The sequence below is a fragment of the Manduca sexta genome, chromosome 23 (assembly GCF_014839805.1).
Source record: "Manduca sexta isolate Smith_Timp_Sample1 chromosome 23, JHU_Msex_v1.0, whole genome shotgun sequence".
NCBI lineage: Eukaryota > Metazoa > Arthropoda > Insecta > Lepidoptera > Sphingidae > Manduca > Manduca sexta.
The window spans coordinates 13,867,002-13,890,305 of NC_051137.1; the positions used below are offsets into that span (position 1 = coordinate 13,867,002).

The 23,304-nt window shown below is 35.5% G+C and overlaps 4 protein-coding genes across 4 annotated transcripts; 2 read left to right on the plus strand and 2 right to left on the minus strand.

Moving 5' to 3' along the window:
* Positions 1–1,270: 1,270 nt before the first annotated feature.
* LOC115445350 (sodium/potassium-transporting ATPase subunit beta-2) lies at positions 1,271–9,601 on the minus strand. The gene is made up of 6 exons (XM_030171584.2): positions 9,383–9,601; positions 6,921–7,178; positions 6,274–6,454; positions 5,974–6,085; positions 5,570–5,738; positions 1,271–5,109 (listed from the first exon to the last, which is right to left on the minus strand). The coding sequence occupies exons 1-6, from the start codon at positions 9,507–9,509 to the stop codon at positions 5,006–5,008; spliced, it is 951 nt and encodes a 316-aa protein (XP_030027444.1). The 5' UTR covers positions 9,510–9,601; the 3' UTR covers positions 1,271–5,005.
* A 255-nt stretch (positions 9,602–9,856) lies between these two features.
* Positions 9,857–11,259, plus strand: LOC115445360 (membrane magnesium transporter 1). The gene is made up of 3 exons (XM_030171595.1): positions 9,857–10,083; positions 10,156–10,208; positions 10,288–11,259. Exons 1-3 carry the CDS (start codon positions 10,008–10,010, stop codon positions 10,507–10,509), a joined length of 351 nt encoding a protein of 116 aa, XP_030027455.1. The 5' UTR covers positions 9,857–10,007; the 3' UTR covers positions 10,510–11,259.
* Positions 11,260–11,706: 447 nt separating this feature from the next.
* Positions 11,707–12,636, minus strand: LOC115445364 (H/ACA ribonucleoprotein complex subunit 1). The gene has a single exon (XM_030171602.1). The coding sequence runs from the start codon at positions 12,533–12,535 to the stop codon at positions 11,873–11,875; it is 663 nt and encodes a 220-aa protein (XP_030027462.1). The 5' UTR covers positions 12,536–12,636; the 3' UTR covers positions 11,707–11,872.
* A 1,188-nt stretch (positions 12,637–13,824) lies between these two features.
* Positions 13,825–21,719, plus strand: LOC119190275. The gene is made up of 12 exons (XM_037441752.1): positions 13,825–14,062; positions 15,548–15,854; positions 16,145–16,210; positions 16,405–16,518; positions 16,840–16,900; positions 17,339–17,404; positions 17,792–17,854; positions 18,320–18,409; positions 18,637–18,795; positions 20,580–20,726; positions 21,120–21,518; positions 21,698–21,719. The coding sequence occupies exons 1-12, from the start codon at positions 13,910–13,912 to the stop codon at positions 21,711–21,713; spliced, it is 1,641 nt and encodes a 546-aa protein (XP_037297649.1). The 5' UTR covers positions 13,825–13,909; the 3' UTR covers positions 21,714–21,719.
* Positions 21,720–23,304: the final 1,585 nt, after the last annotated feature.

Genomic DNA, 23,304 nt, shown 5'->3' on the forward strand with positions numbered 1-23,304 from the left:
GCCTTAGTCCACCACGCTGGCCTAGTGCGGGTTAGTAGACTTCACACACCTTCGAAATTCCTATAGAGAACTTCTCAGATGTGCAGGTTTCCTCACGATGTTTTCCTTCACCGTTAAAGCGAACGATAAATTCACAAAGAATACACACATGATTTTTTAGAAAAGTCAGAGGTGTGTGCCCTTGGGATTTAAACCTGCGGACATTCGTCTTGGCAGTCCGTTCCACACCCAACTAGGCTATCGCCGCTTCTAATTATAATTAGAGCAAATTCCAAACCGCATTTATAGATATTAGTACCTATATTATGTAATCGGGTTGCCTTTCGGAACATTTCACCCTTCGCCACTGATGTGAACCAGCTTGCACATATCAGCATGCGCTATAAAAAATTTACAACCTACGTATATTTTACTATATTGAAACCACGTGCGGTGCGCGCCCAAACACATGTGCCATGTATCAAGTTTGGAACCAGATTGTTTACGCAACTGCAAATGTATAAAAAACAGTGCAAATTTAGTTGTAACATGTGGCAACTGGTATTTATGTTGTGAATATTGTGGTATTGGAAATATATCGCTATCCCCTTACCTGCGTGAGTTTTGATAGCTGTGACGTCACTCGCCTATGAGTGCCTCTCTTTTTGACGCCTTGAAAAAAAATTTACTTATTTGGGGACCTCTTTTTAAATTATCTTGATTAACTTTTATTTTCATAAAATAATACGCTTTTCGGCCGAGTAGGAAATTATGTTTTCCCAAAAAAAAATATAACGTAATTATTTTTTTTAACACGAGATGTCAATTTATGGATCTCTACCCGACTCGCCCGAGTAAATCGTCCTACCGTCGAAAACCGGGCCATACTAATATCTGTCCCTTATATCGAAGATCGAATGTACATGCATAACTACAACCCTCGTATGGATCGGCTCTTGGGCGGGCCTTCTCGCAGTCCGAAGAATAACAATTCCATAAAATCATAGTCGTACAATCGTATCGTACACAATATAGATGTTTGTAAGAGGGTTGAAGATAACTGGTTCCAACAGGCCAGCATAATTGTGTCGACTGTCCAGGGGTAATCATCTCTCGTCAACGACATTCTATTGGACCCCACTCCACTTACCATTAGGTACAGTATGGCCAATTTGGCGTCCATTGTAGTAATTTTGCTGGCCCTGTATAAATAAACCGGTCCCTTTTCCCAACTTCAACTCATTCTAACCACACAAAAGGATCACATCCCTAACAGACGTAATAAAAAGAACATGTTTAAAAATCTTTTTATTTTTCATACAAATAAAGGCACACAATTACATTACACACCAAATTCAGTATAGAACAATAACGTATGATCTATATTGACAAGTACGTAGTCGCTTTAGTTCCATAGGAAACTTCTTTATCGACTGTCGAAGCGAAATCTTCAGACGACAGCTGGATTAACACTAACTTAAAAATCTCAACTTTACCGGAGAAACATTTAAAGTGAAAAATAAAATCAATTTTATAATACTAAAGCATTCTTAATGAGCATTTTGTGTAATACACGAATTCTTTATTTTATAGCAAAAAAAAGAGGTTTTGTAAGTTTATAAAAGATAAAGAAATAATATTTTTACATTCTAACGGAAATTAGCCAAAAATCGATTTAACGTAGTGTTAATTGCTGGTATCGATTAATCTGATAATAGACAATATGGACGGCATTTCTGTGCCTAGTTTAAAAATAAAACCGGAGAGCTGTAATCGAAAGAGGTCCCAGCCGCGACATTGGGCTGCCAATCCAAACGATTAACCTATTTGATCTTGAAATACGGAAGTTATTAGTTAGCTCTTTCATTACCATTCATGTGAACTATTTATAGTCTTTGAACTGGAAACATTTTTTAATGTCATAATTCTAAAAAGAGGATGTTTTTTATAGTTACTTTAATGATTTTAGTAATATTTATTAAGCAACGTAATTTATTTTTGTTGAGATATTAAAGGCGAGTAATACGGGGAAGGTCAATCGTCCTAAAGCATACGTTATTGCTCTAATACTTAATAGATTTTTGGTACATGTCTTTCATTAAAATAGAGAATACATTACCATGGACGGAAATATTCACACTCAGTTCTAAATTGTCTTTTGTAGTTACAATAGAAACTTAATAATATAAACCATATATGTATAAAAAATATGAATAAGGATATAAACAATAGTTTGTACATTACATTGTCATTGAGATTCAACATGGACGGCTGCGAACACAAAGTTAGAAAAAAAAGAAACAGAAAAATAACAATCTCGACTTTCTATCTTGTTATGGAAAATTATACCTAATTGAATTGGAAAAAAAAAAACAAAAAATTAAAAATTTTAAATATTCGACACTAGATCGTTAATGTAAGGTGCTCTCATAAATTTAGTCAGAAAATCTTGGCAGCTTTAATATTTATAAACACCATTTTTGGGCATTTTTTTTAATATCCATATTTCTTATTTCTCCTTTAGCCATTGTCAAAAAAATTATACTTATTTCACTATGGAAAATTACTAAAAATATAATAAGTACATATATCAATAAGGGTTACATGGATATGACATTTTTTGTCTTTGTTTAAAAAGTTTAAAATATTATATAGCATACGCCTAAATTAAATTAGCCATATTCCCACAAGTCATTTCTCCTCTTTGCACGATAAACTTATGAGATTCCAGGACTCCATTGGGAACAAAGCCTATTTCATACATATTTTAAAAAAAATACAAAAATAAAATAAATATAAAAAAAAAACAGTATAAAAATTACAATAATTAATAAATTTGTCAGGCGTAGTATAATAAAAAGTGTTCCTTTTACATAATTTCCTTTCTGTATCATTGGACCATTATTTTCATAAAAAATATTATTTTGTCAGGCACATTTGACAAGCCGACCTATTTTAAATCAATAAAGATTTTAGAGTCATTGGTAAAAAAAACTGTAGAAGCTATAATATAATAACAGAAGTAGTAGAAATATTTTAGCTTAGAATATGAACATAAAAATCTAGAAATTCTTTTCCCTTCCGGTTCATTATTCCTAGCAAATGCCTGACAAACCCATTAAAGAGATAAACAAGTTGCCACGGTTGGTTATCAGTCTTACTGTCTTATGATATTCACAATATCAGATCTATACAGGGTGATACTATTTAGTGTTCAGTCGAATCAATTATTTCCAAAAAAAAATAGAACCACAGATGAGAACAGGCCATCGTCGTTACAATAGAATCATAAAAAAATATCAGTTGTTCAATTAATTTTAAATAAATCTCTTGTTACCATTACTATGGGAAATCGCTTTTAGAAATGACAGCATAGAATCAGTGGCGCCCATAGCAGGGACCTGGGGACCTCGAGTTATAATTTTTTTTTCGGTCATCCCTCTGTGAACCTCCAATACTCCGAAAAAGTGGAAACCGGGGAGGTTTTTTAGCTTCCGCCAGGAGCCTTCCATTGGTTAAGGCCGCCACTACGTAAATCAGATAATAATTAACTATTTATATGACCCAGGCTTGAATAAATCTAAATTGTTTCTCTGTATATCTGTCAGTTTTCATCCAAATAATTCAAGTTATCAAAGTTTAAGTTAATATTCAAGTCTGAACACAATAAATTATAACACCCTATATAATACGAACAAATGTATGGAAACACAAATATTACTTATATAAATACAAAATAAATTTCTAAGGCACGAGTGCATACAATCACATGAGACGCATATTACTTAATTAGTTATAGTATGAGCCAGGACCGAAGTAAGTAAATGCTGTAGGCGTCAATAAGGCACTTGTATTTTTTACAAATTATTAAGTGTGGTTTACTTCTATACAAGCCAGAAAATTGACTACAATTTAAACTTATTGGATACTATAAACAAAATTAAAAATTACTATGTGTGCCAATTATACGGTATTTAGTGTTACTGAAATTGAAATGTTATTTTAAAACCAATAAGGAATGTAAGAGAGCAAATAATAAATATTCATGATTAACATAAAAAATATAGCTGCTATTGTAGAGGTAAAAAATGTCTATAACTAAATACATAATATTATGATTACACGTTTCTTACTGCTGCACTCAGAGACGTTACTCAATTTTAAAGATGTTTAGCAATTTTTTTTATATGATTATTTCCCCAAAAGGACAGTGAATATTTTTCTTCAAAAGCCACGTTTTTACTAGGTTTATGCTGTTTGGTATAATTATTATGCGTTAATTCGCACTGGATGTTAAAGTACAAAAATTGTATAATAATAAAATATTAGTGACGTGTCTGATAGTGGCAGTAGGGGTGTTATGGCCCTAATAAATCTAGCCTAAATCTGATCCTGCAATATCTTTGTAATATCAGAAATGGAAGTAGAGATTTGAAGTATCTATCAAGTCAAATCTTAAAATAGAAAACAGTTCATAATGAAGTCTAGTATGTCACTTAATATACCTGTATTATTGATATGTAGGAAACGTTTTGTGATAAATGCACAGCAATAGTCAAAATGAGATTCTAAATCTTAAATCTGTTAAGTAATAGAAAAGCATACAGTTTTTAAAGTTCACTTTAAACTGATAATAATAATAATTTTTAAAATGGCGACACTGGTTACAAAACGATTCGTTATTCCCAAAAAAACGTAAATTCTGAAAAGTTGCGTAGGTAGTTTTAAAATTGAATACCTTGTCTGGATAACCAACAAAAAATACTTTTTTAAAGTTAAATAAGTCATAATATCAATACAGACACATATTTAAAGCGTTACCGAGTCAGTCTACTGAAAAGACCGTGTCAAAAATGTATAATATAAACAAAAACTTACCAGTGATGATTTGAACATCAACATTTTCATCAAATCCACTCGGTCTACTGTCGGTCTACTCCGGTCTAATCCGGTCTACTGTGGTCTACTATGTAGTCCGGACACTTACACTTAAAGTACACTCTACAGACATATTTTTTGATACCAACTAGTTTAACATAATCTCGAAGTGTACCAAACCTAACCGCTCTTTTCTGCTGTACTGGATGTTTTGCGCCCACGCTCGACACTCTATATTTATGACGACACCGGCTAAAAAAAGTTACATTCAATTATAATTTTTCGAATATGAATAATATTCCTATTAGAAATCGATTTTGAACCAAGATACTGGTGGTAGGTGATGTGAGGGTCCGCCTGGGTATGACCATACAATGTTTATTTCTACCGCCAAACAGTAGTGAGTATGCCCTGTTGTGTTCCGGTTTGAAAATCATTGTAGCCAGTGTAACTACTGGACATAAAATCCAAACAATACTTTGTAATTCAAGGTGTTGGATGGTGTTCCTACTGTTCATGGGCGGTCGTATTACTTATGATCAGGCGAACGGCAAGCTCGTTTCGTCATTCAAAGTAATTAACGGCCGTTTGTTTCTTGTTTCTTTTAAGTATTATCAATTGTTCCGTAATTATCGAAGGACCAAATAAGTCTGGACAAAGACCATTTTAACTAACCTTAAATTCTACAATACTATACACTCCGAATACTCACACTTAGGGTTCTCCAAATGTATGGCAACTAGAGGACTGAGGTACCCCTCCGCATTCTCGTAGGGGTAGAAGTACCCCGGAAAGCCGGGATACGGGAAGTATTTTACCGGTCCTATCATCTCCTTATCGGCTGGAGTTTCGCCCTGACACGACACCCATACCGAGTTGGCCTGTAAGTAGAAAAATGTTTTTTTTTGTTAAGGTATTTTTTGAATAAAATGTGTTATATCTAGTGCTGTGTTCGATGCCAAGACAATCGCCATTTCGAGCAAATGCAAATCATGTTACTTAGAATTTAAAAGTTTACAAAGCGTCGAACGTGGCAACTAAAATCCTTACAAAGCATAGTTGAAACATACTACCATTTTCCAATGGTAGACGGCTTAAAAAATTGTGTTAACATACATAATCCCTGTTGTAGCTGGTCATGTTCAAGATCTGGCTCTTCACGTCCTTGGGCATGTCTTCGGGCAGGTTCGCCGTGTCGTTGTAGAACTCGGGACGCCAGCCGTAGATTCTGCAACAATTATAAGTATAAAGCGTATAAAAAATTACAAATTACAGCATGATAACTCCCTCTCCCAGAAAATATTGTAAATTGTTGTAATACAACTAATTACAATAGCCACAACATTCTCAAACTGTATTCAACAGCTTTTAGTCTCGTATACTTTAAAGGTGTTGAAATAAAAAGTGCCTGTGTACTTGTTCAGTTTAAGGAAGATGCACGGCGAGGACTTGTGGAGAGAGAAATGGTTCTCCTCGATGCAGGGGTCCCAGCCACGGATGTCCACATCGCACACTTTGCCCTTCGGCGGCGGGTTCTTGAAGTCGCAGTTGAATATGTTCTGACCAGCGCCTGCTGTCTGACCTTTCTTCTTGTACACTGAAAATTTAAATTAATGTTTTAATTTATCAGCTTTTTTACTTTTTCTAACTTCATGCGCAAGTGGCAGTTATTTTCTTGACCTAATTCGTAGACGATTTTTTTTTTATGTGCTGACATACCTCTTCAAGCTAAACTCAATGCTAACGGAAAATATATATATTTTTCGGCATAAATGTTCGCACTGAAAACGCGTAGAGGCTTGCGCGTCAAAAATGAGAATTTTCAATTTGTATGGCCCTTCAATATTATGAATTATCCATCTTAAAAGTATGCGTCAATAATTTTACTCGAGGCATTTTTGTGAGGGCGCACATTGCCTCCAAAGAAAATACCGTAAATATAAAAAAAAATGCTATTAAAAACTACAAAAAGAGAAGGGGGTACAAAAAATTGGCCTTACAACTTTCGAGAATTAGCTTGTCCCTAAAAAATTTCTTCATATTACTCATAAAAAATTACACACCCGACAAAAAATCAATTAACTGATCTTCCCAATACTTGTAGCTCTCATAACTCGTGCCCTTATACCAGATGAGGGTGCTCCTAACGTCCTGCGGTTGCGGTCGGAAGCCCAGCCCTGGGCTGGTGCCGATAACGCTGTACTCTTGCTGGAGACGCGGCACGCGAGGGTTGATGAACTGTTGCAGGAAAGTTACCATGCAGATGGAGAACAGAGCCACTAATGCTGCGTAGAATATCACATAGAAGATCAGGATCTTGCCTGAAAATGGAAAAGTGTTATGTTAAGTATACCAGATTTCAATATACTGTATGGTCCGAAATAAATTGAGACCATAGTAACAGAAGAATGGAAATCATATTTTAAAGAGTACATATGGTTTTGCAATAGCTAAAACCACATCAAACAAATACTTTTACTGATGGTAGGTCTCTTATATGTGAAAGTCCAGCTGGATAGGTACCACCACAATGTATATTTCTGTGGCCAAGCAGCAGTGTGTAATCAAATGTTGTATTACTGTTTGAAGGACATTGTAGCCAGTTTTATTATTGGAAATAATGAGACTTAACATCTCATGTGTCATGATGGCGAGCGCAGTGGAATCCCAAACTATACTTTGTAATTCAAGGAGTTGCATGGTATTTCTATTGTTTATGGGCAGTCATATCCTATACCATCAGCGGCATGGCAAGCCCGTCTAGTCATTTAAAGAAATAAAAAAACCTTTTGATTAGCCATACACAGCAATACCTTATTTCTACTTAATTTTGTGTTAGCAGACACAGGAAATGTTAATTACCTGCATGGAAATGCAAGTCATAATCTAACAAGCTGAATTTACATGACTTACAACCGTTTTCTGTAAATAATCCTAATCTTAATCTTCAATCCAATTCTGAGAATTAACTAATTAAAATAAGTCATATCAAAAAATACTTTAAATTCTGATTGGTAAATTTTTGTGATGTTAAGGTTCATTCATTGAAAATGGCAGTTACACCCATATAATAAAGTGAAATAAGAATTTTAATAATACAATTAACTGAATTAAAAAAAAAATAGTCTTTGCCTCTCACTTCCATTACATAATATATTATGTTGAATTTTATAATAAATTCTTTCAACAGAATATACCTACATTGCAATAATTATGTTGATAAAATGTAATAATATAATTTATTTATTATTTTACCATTCTTTTTATTTGCTAGTTTATACATTAATATTCATGTGAAACCTACACATGGACATAGTTAATGATAGGTAAGCCTGAGAAACACCGACCCTAGAAACATGTGCCCTCACTCAAATAACTAAGTCTTATGTACATTTAGCAAATCCATAAAGTGGATTACTGCCTAAATCTTCCAAAACTCAGTTTGGATAATACATAAAATTCCGACACCTAATTGAATTCTTACTTGAATATGGCTTCGGGTAAGAGGGATTTAAACTACTTAATGTGCATTAATTACTCAGCAATATCACAAGCCCCAATGTCACCTTGTTAATCTTTAATTAACTTAACTGAACTGTTTGCTTAGTGAAGTCCTAAAATGTTCATGTTTATTTACTTATCTAAAAACAATATACCCAACTTGTTAACTATTTAATTCAAAAACAATTTAAATATTGCATTATAAGATAGAGGTCTGTATAATTTGGTTTGTTGGACAGATTAATTAAAAAATCTAATTGCTTCATGTGGACATATATGAAATTGACTTTCATGGTGCCACAGGAATGGCTTCAAACCTTTTAACTGCAATGCACATATGACCTACCTATCCTGCATTCAAATTTGTCTTCAAATGAAGTAGTGACCCTAAGGCTATACTCTTGTTGGCAGAGCTTTGCAATACTTTTTTACCCAATTGTCAAGGAAAATTAATGTTCTTCTTTGTACTCCTTTCAAGCGCAAGGCCCTGAAGTTGGGACTGTTTGTCACCTTAGGCCATCACTGTTAAAATTTACGCCACAGGTAGATTGTAACAAAACTACAAGACAATTTATTTCCAGTTTCTATAAGTTGTTTTAGAAATTCCTGGACCTAGACAATGGCAAGAAGTCTCGGTTTAACGAAAATAGTACATATAAAAGTACTTATTTCAAACAAAAATTAAAAGTTCTTCATTGAAGTGTTGATCAAAGATGAGACAAAAAAGAAAACAATATTTTTGCTAGTTATGATCGGTTCCACAAATTATCTTTACAGCAAAGAATTTAATGTTCCATAACCGTGTTCACATCATATTTGTAAAACAACTATACGTTTAAGATGATCCTAAGTAAATAACTATATATCTCAAATAATTGAAATCGTCCGTACAAAAGCCACGCCCTCACATAACAATGCAAGTCAGTTATTTTCATAAATAAAAGATTACAGTACTACGACAATTGTGTAATTCAAACTTTATTTCATGAATTTTTACTAAGAAATTATGAAAAAGTTCACTCACCCCAACTTTCAGGAGTTCGACCCAAAATCGCTCCAGTTTCGTCATTGTATAACATGCTTGAAAAATTACGTCTCTTTAATGGTTTTCCATCCATTTTAAATTCTTCCATTCTGGGATTTCGACTCATGGTTTGGATTTATAACTTTCTCTCATATAAAAATTATATTTTTAATTAAAACATCGGCACAACACAATCAACCGCTACCGCAACTTGAAATAACTAGGGACGTCTGATGTTTACTGTTGACAAGTCAACAATAGCACTTTGGACGAAATAGTCGATTAATTGGATTACCTTATTTTGTTGTCGTTCTCAATCAACTAAATATATATTTTTTACATGAAGTTTTATTATTTCGTTACAACCACATATTTTACCTTTATGAACACATAAATAAATTAATATGCTAAATTATATAATCATTTATGAATAAGTTTATGAATTATGAATTCTCTTTGTGTTATCTATTCGAATCATGTCAACTTTGTCAATTCACTAATGCCAAAGTCAAAACCTAATTAGAATACCTACTTAGTAATTGTTGCTAAATATTGTAAAACGATTAAATAAGAACGTTGTTGAGAGTAATATATGTGTTTGTTTTAAATCTATATATATTTAGAAATGGCTTCATTCCACAAGATCATAGTCATAGTTGGGTTTATATCACTTTTCCATTCAGCATTCTCAGCAGCACAACGTACGTATTTTGTATCGTTATTTCACTCTGTATTATTATTTTATAATGTATTAAAAGCTAATTTCATTACAGATCGATCATATCTTCGAATAACATCGCAAGAATTTACAACATTGCCTTTAGATGTGAGTATAATTAATAATAATAAAAAAAAAAACTAAATAACCAAGAAGTTTCTGCATAAATTTGGTATATATTTTTCAGATCGTAGTGCAAGCAGTTGTCAGCCTTTTTGCAGTAATGTGGGGAGTTCTAAATGTAGCTGGAAACCTTCGAGAGATCCATGCAGCAGCAGAAATGAATCAAGTTTGCTGGGAAACACAGCAAAACATTCCTTCATTTTACATATTCAATCATAGAGGGAAAGCACTGGCGTACAATTACGTACCGAGCTTAGGGAAGGCAGAACTAGAAAATTTAGAATAGTTTAAATTATTAATTGTGTTGTCTGTTCCCACCAATCTCTGAATCAGACAGCTAATTGTAAACTCATTATATAGCAATGTGATATGACATTTAAGCAGGATAATGTTGCATGTCTTGTACAGCTATAAACATTACACATCAAGGGATGAAAGATATAAAATACTTTGCAGTAAATATTGTACATAAGAATGAAAACACTGATGGTAGGGTATTTGTATTCATTATAGCAATCACCTTAAACAAGGTGTAAAAGAACAGTTTTATATGTATCACAGTTTGTACTATAAGCCTGTTTTTAATATGTAGACATTGGTTTTAATTTCATATATGTACTTTAATATAACCTAAATGAATTAATTATTACTCTAAATTATGATGTATGTGTGTATCGTATATGCAATTTCGAACAAGCCTACACTGTCAACCACTGAGGGAGGGAACACTCTCTGGACCCCATTTAGCTTACCATTAGGTGTAGTTGGGTCTCTTTGCTGTACCCACTAAAAAAAAACATATAAGTCTATCTCTCACACCTATATTTTGTTGCCGGCTTGCTGATTCTCCTTGTGTAATATTTACTGCCAAGTACTATAAATGTGTTTGCCATTCGAGGTCTACTTAGAGTACTGGAAACAAGCATTAATCAGTTTAGTTATAAGAATAAGTTGTTACACAAAGAAAATGTTATTTATTTCATGAGGTATTTGGTTCAGTTATCGATTCAATTGTATTACACATTTTTTTATATAACAATGTTTTTCTCTTTAAAACATCCTTATAAGATATAAATAAGTTTGGCAAATGCTGAATCAAACAGATGATGTGATTAGGATTTTGTTGCTGGTTCACTCAGACATTTGTAAACATTGCTCAAATGGACATTTTAATATTTGGCAACCTGCAACATACCCAGCATACTCAAGTTATGGTGGCAACAGATTAGCTGGTCTGGTAGTATGTAAGGATCAACATTTACAACTTGATTATTGTTGTGACTGCAAGTGAAAAGGTTCTTCTGAGATAAAAGTCCCACTTTATAATTTCCTGGGATAAAAAGTGTCCTGTAGTGCTTGGGAATGATGGAAAAGATATTTTAATGCTTCACTAGTTTGAAAGATTAGCCCCTACACACAAACGCGCGAACCTCATGTTTATAATATTAATAATAATTACACTACTAAAATGAAAAACCATAGGTACACCTTATTTTATATTTAATTCCAAAATATGTCTTACTTAACCTAACATACATACTAAACTTATTTAAATCTTATAATTATCAACAAGTCAATATAATCCTTCAGTGAGGAGGGCTCATGGTAAACTCTCAGTATGCACTCTCACACACATCAGTCTGTGCCTGTTATCTTCCCCCGCGGCCGCCTCGGAAGCCACCACGGCCACCGCCGCCTCTGCCGAATCCGCCGCCGCCGCCACCGAATCCTCGGCCTCCGCCACGACCTCCTCCGCCGCCTCTGCCGAATCCGCCGCCACCGCCACCCCTGCCGAATCCTCCGCCTCTACCGCCCCGGGGCCCTCCCCTGCCTCCTCTACCACCTCCGCCTCGCTTCGCACCAGGAGGCTGTGGCAAGAACCTCTTCAGTGGTAGCAATTTCGCAGGATCTATGTAAAATTGCTGTCCGTCTTTGAAGCTCTTAGCCTTGATGTTCTCCCCGAGCTTCACCGATACGTAGTAGTCGCGCAGATTGCCGAATATCTCGTCAATTTTACCGATCTGTTCCTTGTTTTCGAGGTAGATGGGAGCATTGAAATACGGCACGTCCTCAATATCTACTTTGCAGACTAGGTCGTCTTGCACCGTCCAGCCGTAGTGGCCTAGGTGTATGACAGATTCTGGGGGACCTTGTTCCTGATACTGCCTAAAGCCTCCGCCACCGCCGCCGCCGCGGCCTCCTCTGCCGCCCCCAAAGCCGCCGCGGCCGCCTCTGCCACCTCCGCCACCGCCGCGACCACCAAATCCACCTCGCCCACCACCGCCGCCGCCTCCTCTACCACGGAACGACATGTTAATTCACAGATTGTAAATTAGAAACTTATAAAACTTTTAAATAACCTCAACTATACGCGTGTTTTTACCACGCCTGTTTGACATTCAATGTATGTCACTCAGGGTGACCACCTCAAAAATCGCGAATCTGCCTGACCCTGGCAAAAAATCTGCCAAAATCTGCCTAACCCAACTCCAGAATATATCTAAAATATGCCATCATATTATAGCATCCATGAAGACGGGTATAAATAAATTAAATACTATGTATTCAAAGGAATTCCTTTATTGAACCTGAAACATTTGACTTTTTAATTACTCCATTCACTACATATTTTTATGTGTCACTCCGGTCGGTACGAACGCTCGTATTTTCTCTTCATCATACACGGAAAAACAACTGCACACATTAAACGCTAAAATAATAGCACAGGAAATCCCCGTACTATGCCCGTGACAAAAGTTGCTAGCTCAGTAAATAATTTCCTACCAAGTATATGCATAATAAAAAATAATGTAAATAATAAGCAACAGAAAATTATAAGGATTCAATTTATATATAATAAAGATAGAGATTCAAAAATAATAAAGATTAGCTTGAAATCTGTCAAAATCTGCCACTTTTTTGAAACTTCAGCTTAGTCTGCCAGAGTTAAAATTTTGGTGCCAAATCTGCCCAAATGGCAGAAATCTGCCACAAATGGTCACACTGATGTCACTTGTCATTATTAAAAAGAAGGGGTGTGAAGTTTTAACATAAAACTAAGTATCGATAGTTGCTTACGTGTAAAGGACATGTAATAATTGTATAAGTAGATACTAAATAATATTATTTTCATAATATAACTCTTTTAACAGCATATTTCAAGTATTTGAAAGCGTACGAGTATAATACAAATCATTATATTTAAACCATCTCGCATGCATTTAAAATGGAAAATACAAAATATTTTTAAGTCGTGAAATGAAATTCATTTATAACGTATTAATAAAATATGTTTGAAGCCAGATATTTGAAATTGTAGTACTAATACAAAATACCTCAGAGTCAGGTATTTCAAAGGCTAATTTACATTATTATGAAGTATTTAAAAACAAATTCTAATAGTGTACCTACAAAACTAAATCGGGAAGCTGTTTTTGTTTTAAATAATTATATCGACAGAAATTATAAATATCTTATCCCTAATATTGTCATAGACAAAGCCAGAGACAATTATCAAAGTAGTTGAGTATCAACTAAGAATCGACTATATATGCAACTCCTACCTATATAATGATTATTATATTGTTCAGACCATTGGCAACATCTGTCATATTGACAATTCGATTTTTCACATTTTGAAAATAGAGGTGCAATTTGTTAACGGGAATCGTAGCGGGTAGATACCTATGGCGACCCGAGAAGACCAAATAAAAGACCTAAAGGAGAAAAACAATGAATTGGTGCAAAAAGTGCAGTATTGGAAGATGACGGCGGCGCAGCGCGAGGACGAGAAACTCGCGCTGATGAAAGAAGTCAATGAATTAAGGCTTAAACTTAGCGTTAGTATGAAGATCATTAACTAAGTGCTAATGCCTCCATAAGCGTTTCAACGCTCTTGAGAGTTGCATACAACGTAAATGACAACATAAATTACGATACAAAAGATGTATATGTCAACCTGTATTACTATACTTAGTTGTTGCACTCAATCAATTTTGTTTATAATTTTATTTTCATAAACATCAAATGGGACAAGTTTTTGTTGCAGTTATATAATGAATATGCAGTATTTCTAAAGGAATATGCCATTATCTGTTATTCCCATACTACTATTAATACACATATTTGTAGCACCTAAAGACTATTAATTCTTATGAACACTTGCTTTGATAAACAGCATTTTTAGTTTACCTCAAAAATACAAAGAAACTCATGACATTCATAGATAAGTTCCTTTATCAATATATCAAATGCTATGAAAGTATGTAGCAATAATAAAAAAGTCACTTCTTAAAAAAATATACTGGATAATCTCTGATATGGCTGTGCATATATTGACCAAGCACTTAATAAGATGAAATTGATGAATTAGTTTGGTCCCTACACAATTATTATAAAAAAAAAAACAGATGAAATTACTTTAAATGACTGCTTTACTAACACTGCTTACAACTACCTTTTTTTAAAGAAATTTGCCCAGGTCTGATGACTGATAGAATTCCAATACCAATACCTATCTACTGCAATGTATAAGTTTGTTAGCTTGCTTTTTTTAAGCCATAGTTTTGAATTAATGTCATTGATCATAAGTGAACACGAAAAGATATGAATAAATCTTTAGGGTATGTATAATGTCCGCATTTCACTTCAATTTCATTATAAATGGATTCTACCATTAATACAGTTGTCTTCTGTTAATCTGCCTTTTTAATTGAAGAAACGTGATTATTATACATATGAATTATTATTATGTATCTAGTTTCACTTGTCAGTCTGTACATGTTTATGACCATTTCTGAGATAAAAATTACGTTATTGGGGCTATGTTTGGTAGTTATAATTGGTTATTTGACAATATGCAAAATAGGCACTTATTTATTGCTCTAAGTACCTATATAACAACTGATCATAGCTAAACAGCAGATTGCAGATAGGATTAAAATAAAAAAAAGATAGATAGGTTAAAAAAAATATTTCATGTAGTTTATAGAGTTTAAAAACAATTTTTAACAACATATACAAAGAAATATATTTTTACAGCTAGTTTACACAAATAAATAGTGTAAGATGGTGTCTAGAAACTAATCAAATAGCCTATTGGTGAAGCGATAAACAAAATCAGTTAAATTTTTTGTTTCATCTTATCATTGTTCATGGTTGGCAATCCTGATAATCATAAATCCATGTAGCTGAGATCCGTATAATCAGTAATATACCTACATTAATTGCTTTATACAATTTTTATATGAAGCAGGGTCTGAAGCTAGTCATAGGTTTATTTAAATAAGAAGCCTTGAAACTAATATACAACTATACATTCACAGCGGCTCAGAAGCACTGGTGGCGTCCAGGCGCGTCAGTTCGACTCAGCCATACAGGCGACGAGCGAACGTGCGCTCGCGCATCTCGTCCAAGCGTCTGGGGAGATCGCGCACACCATAGAACTGGCCAAGACGTACATGAGGGACAGGCAAGAACTAGACGCAGCATCACCACGATGGAGCGCTATAGGTGGAACACCAACGGAGAAGACTGACAAGATCCACAGAGTGCCACCGATGATGATAGGAGGACAGAGCATACAACCGGTGGTTGCTTTAAGTAGGACCTTATTTAATACAAGCAATACACGTGAGTTTATAGATCAATTGATATACAATGTTTCTAGGCTATATATTTTAAGGTTTTCGTTTTTTCTTGTTTAACATAAATGTGCTTTTAAGTTTGGTTTGGGGTTTGTTAGTGATGGGGACAGTAGGTTCACGCTCTAGCATATTAGTTATAAATAGGTATATATGTATTTTTTTCAATAAATATAATTTTTGTGAAATAAGTGTACATTCTACAGTTCTTAGTTATGTTTTTGTCCAATCTCTCGATGATGTAGGCGTGAGCTTATGTATTTTTGATTTTATTTCCAGAGCCAGCTTCAAGGAGTCCCAATCGTAGCTTGACAGGGAGAGCGGTGCCCATGCATATGTTACAAGGTATTTTACCATTACTTATACAACTTTAATGTGACATCATCACAATAACCCAGTGTATCAGCAGAATATAACAATTTTTTAAAACTTTTCTTTTGTATCAGGGGCAAAATTTAAAATATGACCAAAAATCGCAAGTGTTTTCTTGTAATATTCTTAAAACTGTTATTTTCATTTTCTCTTGAAATTATTTCCAGATGTGTATATACCACTGACAAGGATAGACGCTGGCAATAGACCAGCCGATAATGCGGAAGCGGAAACGGACGCGCAGGACGCGGACAATAGCACTGAGGAGGTTGGATTGGACGGTAATTTGCTTCATACTGGTTACAGTTACTTACTTACACATTTATTACCAAATAAGTCACAATACTTTTGGAAATTATTGCTAAATAAAAAAACAAAGATTTCTTATATTTACGCTAATAAGAAACGTAGAAATAAAACAAGATTTCGAATTTTATCGTTTTGTATATCATAATATTCTCCCAACATGAAGACTTTGCAGCCTTCGTGGTCACAGAGCAAACTGAGTTGTTAATCGTCCGCAAAGTCAAAATTACAATATCTACGCCTTCCTTAGGCCCTTGGCGGCGAGTAGAAGTGATGATTGATTGTAATGTTTGCAGACAGCGTTGAGAGAATGGACGACTCTCAGGAGGCGTCGGAAAGCGAAGACTTTGATGCGTCGTAAGTCAAAAAGTACTTTATGTAAATATTAATATCAGCCCTGTATTATAATACTGTCCTGCTGTTGGGCACGGGCCTCCTCTATTACTGACAGAGATTAGGCCTTAGTCCACCACGCTGGCCTAGTACGGATTGGTAGACTTCACACACCCTAGAAATTCCTATAGAGAAGTCCTCAGGCATGCAAGTTTCCTCACAATGTTTTCCTTCACCATTAAAGCAAGCGATAATTCACAAAGAATAGACACATAATTTTAGAAAAGTCAGAGGTGTGTGCCCTTGGGATTTTGGATCTCGCGGGCATTCGTCTCGGCAGTCCGTTCCACAACCAACTAGGCTATCGCCACTATTGGCTTACTAGTGATTCGCTACCACTGTTCATCTACGATCATGACTTATTCCTTATACTGTACCATTAACATAATGTAATGTCAACAGTCGCAGGCTAGATGCGGTGACTGAAGATATAGAGCCAGAAGATGAAGTACAAACACCACAAACAAGGTTTGTTAAGCAAAAACTTACTACAACAAATCAATAATTCATTTAGATATAACATTGTAGTCAATGTAACTACTGGACATGATAAGACTTAACATTGCATGTCTCAGGATGGCGAGCAGTGGAATACCAAACAATACTTTGTAATTCAAGCTGTTTGTTGGTTTTGTTACTGGCTATGGGCGATCGTATCGCTTATCATCAGGCGAACGGCAAGCTCGTCTCGTCATTCAAAGCAATAAAAAAAAGAGTGATCAGTATTTTCTGTAAGACTAATTTTGTGGAAATAAAAAAAATACATTAATTTCTGATTAATACTGATTGACAATGTGTAATATCATCATGTAGTTGTACGAGAGATTTCTTTTCAATATAATTAAATTATTTTAGGAATAAAGTAGACAATCCATTGGAGGGTCCCAGTTGGTTGTTGGATACACCGAGCAAGCCCAGGTGAGTTATTTGATAACATTTAATCATCTTGGTTAAAAGGTAGAACCATTTTGTGACAACTTTAATTTTAAGTATTTGATTTCAATGTATTCTATAGATTTAATTGTCACAAATAAACTGCTTTCCTTTCTTTTTTTTGGATAGTAGATAACATATCTTGCCAGTTGGAGTGGAAGGAAATTTAAATAGTTTATATAAATATTTATTTCGATGCTTGGGTATGTGGTATCAGCAATTTCTTAAACGATGTTTAGATTAATAGTAGATCTTGCACAAACTCATTTTTCCAAATTTCGAAGTTTTCATTACTTGCTGCAAGTTGCATGTATATACTATTCATATATTGCTATTGTTAACGATCTGTAAGCTCTTGCGGAATATATTGTAAGGTTTGTCAATAGGCCTTTAACTGCGTATTATTAATATTAAAGATTGTGTTCTTTGTCAGCAGTCATCCAAAAGCAGGACCGGCAATCTGGAGCCGGACTCCACGACCGAAGTAGACGAGGCGACGTGCGTGTCGCCGCCCAACAGTGATCAGACTGAAGATGATGCGCAGGTGATATTTATATATATTTTATAACTTTGAACAAGTATAATATAATAATTTATTTTATTTCATATTATAAAATATCATCATTATTTTTATGCTAGATCTGAAGCTTTAAAGTTGGTAAATCTTCGAGATACATTTTCATAAATTTTTCATTGCGTTATCGAGAGCTAGTAAGTGTAGTCGTAGCCCAACAGTGGACAGTAGAGTAATACATAGCGTGCAGCAGGGCGAGGCTGGCGTGGCGGCGCCGGTGTTCACGCCGACGGTGCGGCGCCGCAAGCGCACGCGCTCGCCCCGCGCGCACCCCGCCGCGCTCGCCCCGCGCCGCGCGCGCGCGCACGCACTCGCCCTTCACCCCCGTCACACTCGCGCAGCGGAGGAACAGGTACTTTATTTTATCTTCTATACTTATAATAAATCTGTAGAGAGGTCAATTCTGTACATGAAATATATTTACAAAATAACTATCAGGGGGTGATTAGGGATCGATACTGATGCCAAAAATGCAATTAGTAAAATTTTTGTCTGTCTGTCTGTCTGTCTGTCTGTATAACCGTTATAGAAACAAAAACTACTCGACGGATTTTAACGAAACTTGGTACAATTATTTTTCATACTCCTGTGCTGGTTATAGTATACTTTTCATCACGCTACAATTAATAGGAGCAGAGCAGTGAAGGGAAATGTTGGGAAAACGGGAGAAGTTACACCATTTTTAAGCTTCCGTCGCGTGTGCAACCTTAATGGTTAAAGCTACATAGAAATCATGTATGACGGAAATGTTCTCCTTAAAATTATGTAAAAATATCCCACGACAGCATATGTCTATCTTTTATGGTTGACTCACAATGACACGTGTAACTCCCGATAGCTTAGCAGTTCGAAGCTTTCTCATTATATTTGTTTACTAATCTTAGGAACTATCGGTCCAAACTGAAAAATTATTTTTGCGTTGGATAGCCCTTTATTTGTGGATTGCTATAGGCTATATATCATCACGCTATACCCAATAGGAGCGGAGCAGCAATGGCTAATCTCTGGAACTACCGGTCCAAACTGAAAAATTCTTTTTGCGTTGGATAGCCCTTTGTTCGTGGAGTGCTCTAAGTTATATATCATCACGCTATGACCAATAGGAGCGGAGCAGTAATGGCTAATCTTAGGAACTACCAGTTTGAACTGAAAAATTCGTTTTGTGTTGGATAGCCCTTTATTTGTGGGGTGCTATAGGCTGTATATCATCACGCTATGACAAATAGGAGCGGAGCAGTAATGAAACATGTTACAAATACGGGGACAATTTATTCGTTTTGAGAGCTTCCGTTGCGTGCGCTGCGTAAACGGTTAAAGTTATGCAACAATGATGTACGTCGGGATTATTCCTCTTAAAAAGTTCTAAAAAAATATATTATAAAACAAAGTCCCCGCTGCATCCGTTTGCCTGAACGTCTTAAACTCAAAAACTACCCAACGTATTAAGATAAAATTTGGTATGGAGACAGTTTGAAACTCTGGGAAGAACATAGGCTCCCGGGAAACTACTACTTTTATAATGGAAAATTTTAGCCTGAAAAACTTTATAACGCGGGCGGAGCCGCGAGCAAAAGCTAGTTTTTAATAAAACTTTTTTAACCGTCAGTTTATAATAAGCACTTTAATTATTGTTATCTAAATTGTGGCCAAGGACACAAAATTATAGAAAATTGATTTTTTTTTATGTGGTCAAAGATGTTTTGGAGCTGACTACGATGTCATCAGTACATCATGTCATGTTTGAAGACACATTAATTTAAGTTCCCTATAGCAATAATAATAATAATAATATCAGCCCTGTATTATATACTTGCCCACTGCTGAGCACGAGCCTCCTCTACTACTGAGAGGGATTAGGCCTTAGTCCACCACGCTGGCCTAGTGCAGATTGGTAGACTTCACACACCCTCGAAATTCCTATAGAGAACTTCTCAGATGTGCAGGTTTCCTCACGAGGTTTTCCTTCACCGTTAAAGCGAACGATAAATTCACAAAGAATACACACATGATTTTAGAAAAGTCAGAGGTGTGTGCCCTTGGGATTTGAACCTGCGGACATTCGTCTCGGCAATTCGTTCCACACCCAACTAGGCTATCGCCGCTCAATCCCTATAGCAAATGATAATTATATTCCAGTAACAACGGTCGCGTGCTGAAGGTGCTAGTGGCGAAGATGCGCCTGAGCAGCGGGTCGGAGGACGCGCTGACGTCGCCGCCGCCCGCACTCGCGCGCCTCGACGCGCCGAGCCCCAACGGCGCCACCGACGCCGCGCTGCTCGTGTCGTGAGTACACCTCTCCAGTGCTGTACTACAACTATGTACAAAATAATCCATCACGAGCTAGTGTACTCAAGTTGATTGCTATTACACAGTCTACAGGGTTATGCGGAAAGCATATATCAGTAGTTATTCCATTTAGAGTATGATTATGGTCAATGGATTTTGTAAAAATTTAGTAATCCGTAAGTAATCCGTTTTTTTATACAAAAAAAAAAACAGAGTTAGATGTATAAATTAAAATATTATTTTAACTTTCTTTTCAAATGTACACACATATGTTGACACTATAATATAGTACACATCTTCATAATATTTAATAATAAGTGTTGCTTGCGGTTACGCTCGCCTGAAAAGTCTTTCCCGCAACAAAAGTTACTATAAAAGTTTTTGTTTTAGTGACGCCAATAATGACGACACAATGAGCCCAATGGAAGTCTGCGCTCGAGAGCCAATCGCACAGAGCAGTCGACGCGACAGCCGACATGATCGCACCGAAAGACACACCAAAGACGCCAAGCGGTCTGACCATGCAGCACCCGAGCCTCACGACAAATCGGACCACCACGATAGATCAGACCGACACGATAAATCGGAACACGACAGAACCGACCGACACGATAGGTCGGAGGTGAATCGGAGCGATCGGTTCGTGAGTATGGAGCGAGGGTCGCGCGCCGGCAGCGAGGCCAGCGTGCTCAGCAGCGACGGGCGCGACAGCGACAGCGACCCCGCGCGGGAGGGACGCACGCGCCGGACACGGAAACCTATCACCTACAAGGAGAAACCGCTTAACAGGTACTACTTTTGACCATAAGTAATGCTACTTCACGTTTGTTCGTAAAAGCAACAATATATTTTCAATCCATTTCTTATAAAAGAACTTTAATTTTTCATTCTGGAAGCTATGACATAGTAATTCTGACACTAAAATTTATTGTACCATCGAGCCTAAGATCTCTATTGTTTGCTTACAGAAAACTGAGGAGATGATTCAAAAGAGCACTTCGCGGAATGTTTATGTCATATATTGGCTGAGGAGTTGGTTTAACTCGCTATGTAGACCAAACCGTACTGACCTAAGTGGTACATAACTTAGGTAATTATAATTAAAAATGTTAAATATTATTTCCATGACATTAATATTAATTTATGAATATATTGAATTGTATAAAGTTTTGTCGAATTCTACCGCCGAGGAGCAATGTAAGCTGCTACGGTTTGAAGGACATTGTGTTCTGTACTGAGTGTAATAAGAAGTAAATTGTAATGTATTTGAAACAAGCAGCATATTAGGCTTTGTAACCTACAGGTTAAATGTTTATTTTAATAATTAACCAAAGCCCTAACTGCGGATAAATGGTGAAAATAAACCAATCAAATTAATTTGTAAGCATGATAAAAAAAACTTAATTCTGGTTGGTGCGTTTTTTACTCTTAATCTGAAATATATCAGGATAATTAACTATTGAAATTAGGTATTGGTGTTTCTTCTGTTTAGAATTCTTCAAAAAATCAGCCTGTGTCACCATTTTAATGTATTAATAGTACTTTAATTGTAAACGATTGTATATTCAATTCCAAGTTTTATATATACTTACTACCATATTATTTGTATGATAAACAAGATTACAGAAAAAATCTTATGGATATTATGATGTTTAAATGATTATCAAATCCATCATATAATGGATTATTTATGAATGTATACCCATAAATAGGGGAAGTACAATAAATATTATGCATATTATAGTGTAGGAAATATAATAGGCATGGATATATATGACTAGTGAATTAACAACTGCACATACATTTTGCTATTTCTTACGGCAAAATTAATCGATATGTTTGATGGGATATCGATGTTTCGATATCCGATGAGTGCTTGATTCTCGGATTAATTGATGCTTTTGGCTTCGATTATAGGTATTTTAGTGGATTGGCTTGAAGAAATGTATATATTTTAGTAAATACACAAGAAGTACCGTATGAAAACAGTATACAAAACTGAATGTTAGGTATTGATAAATTTTAGGTTTCAACCCACCGATATGTGATACATTCTTGACAGTTAATTGGATTGTATAGATATTTAATTAAAGTAAACCGCCAGACTCCCACGCATACGTGTCACGTGGTCGCGCCAACTAGACGCATTTGTGAACTAATTCCATAGACATAGAGAATGATTGATGTTCAGCTGTAAGCATACTGGTAGAGAGGAAAGAAAGATGTAAGATTTGTATTGTTCTAATGCTTAGTTTACCTTAACAAGTTCTTGCAATAATATATTGAGAAGAATAAGAAGTTCCAGATGCGTTTACACTAGCGGTAATATTTCATAGTATAAACATACGACTTACCCCAAGTACTGCAAACTTCAAATTTTGCAGAAGTTGGTCTAATCAACTTCTATTGCTTATTTAATATTCTGATTAGTTGTCCGAGGATCGGGAAAGTGTTCTGCTCATGCGCACGTGTCACTGCTGTAAAGAAAAAGACTTTTATCTGTCTCTACTGAGTGGTCAATGTGACAGATGAATCCATTCTCTATGTCTATAGTTTGCTGTCTATAAACCCAAAC

Bases quoted from the DNA above. Each gene is read 5' to 3' on its own strand.
- LOC115445364 (XM_030171602.1), bottom strand. From the start codon at position 12,535: ATGTCGTTCCGTGGTAGAGGAGGCGGCGGCGGTGGTGGGCGAGGTGGA.
- LOC115445360 (XM_030171595.1), top strand. From the start codon at position 10,008: ATGGCTTCATTCCACAAGATCATAGTCATAGTTGGGTTTATATCACTT. The intron at 10,084-10,155 runs GTACGTATTTTG...ATTTCATTACAG, and splicing joins AGCATTCTCAGCAGCACAAC to ATCGATCATATCTTCGAATA. The intron at 10,209-10,287 runs GTGAGTATAATT...TATATTTTTCAG, and splicing joins TTACAACATTGCCTTTAGAT to ATCGTAGTGCAAGCAGTTGT.
- LOC115445350 (XM_030171584.2), bottom strand. From the start codon at position 9,509: ATGAGTCGAAATCCCAGAATGGAAGAATTTAAAATGGATGGAAAACCA. The intron at 6,455-6,920 runs GTGTGTAATTTT...TTAAATTTTCAG, and splicing joins GTTAATTGATTTTTTGTCGG to TGTACAAGAAGAAAGGTCAG. The intron at 5,739-5,973 runs GTATGTTAACAC...TTCTACTTACAG, and splicing joins CCAGCTACAACAGGGATTAT to GCCAACTCGGTATGGGTGTC.
- LOC119190275 (XM_037441752.1), top strand. From the start codon at position 13,910: ATGGCGACCCGAGAAGACCAAATAAAAGACCTAAAGGAGAAAAACAAT. The intron at 15,855-16,144 runs GTGAGTTTATAG...TTTTATTTCCAG, and splicing joins ATTTAATACAAGCAATACAC to AGCCAGCTTCAAGGAGTCCC. The intron at 16,901-17,338 runs GTAAGTCAAAAA...TAATGTCAACAG, and splicing joins AGCGAAGACTTTGATGCGTC to TCGCAGGCTAGATGCGGTGA.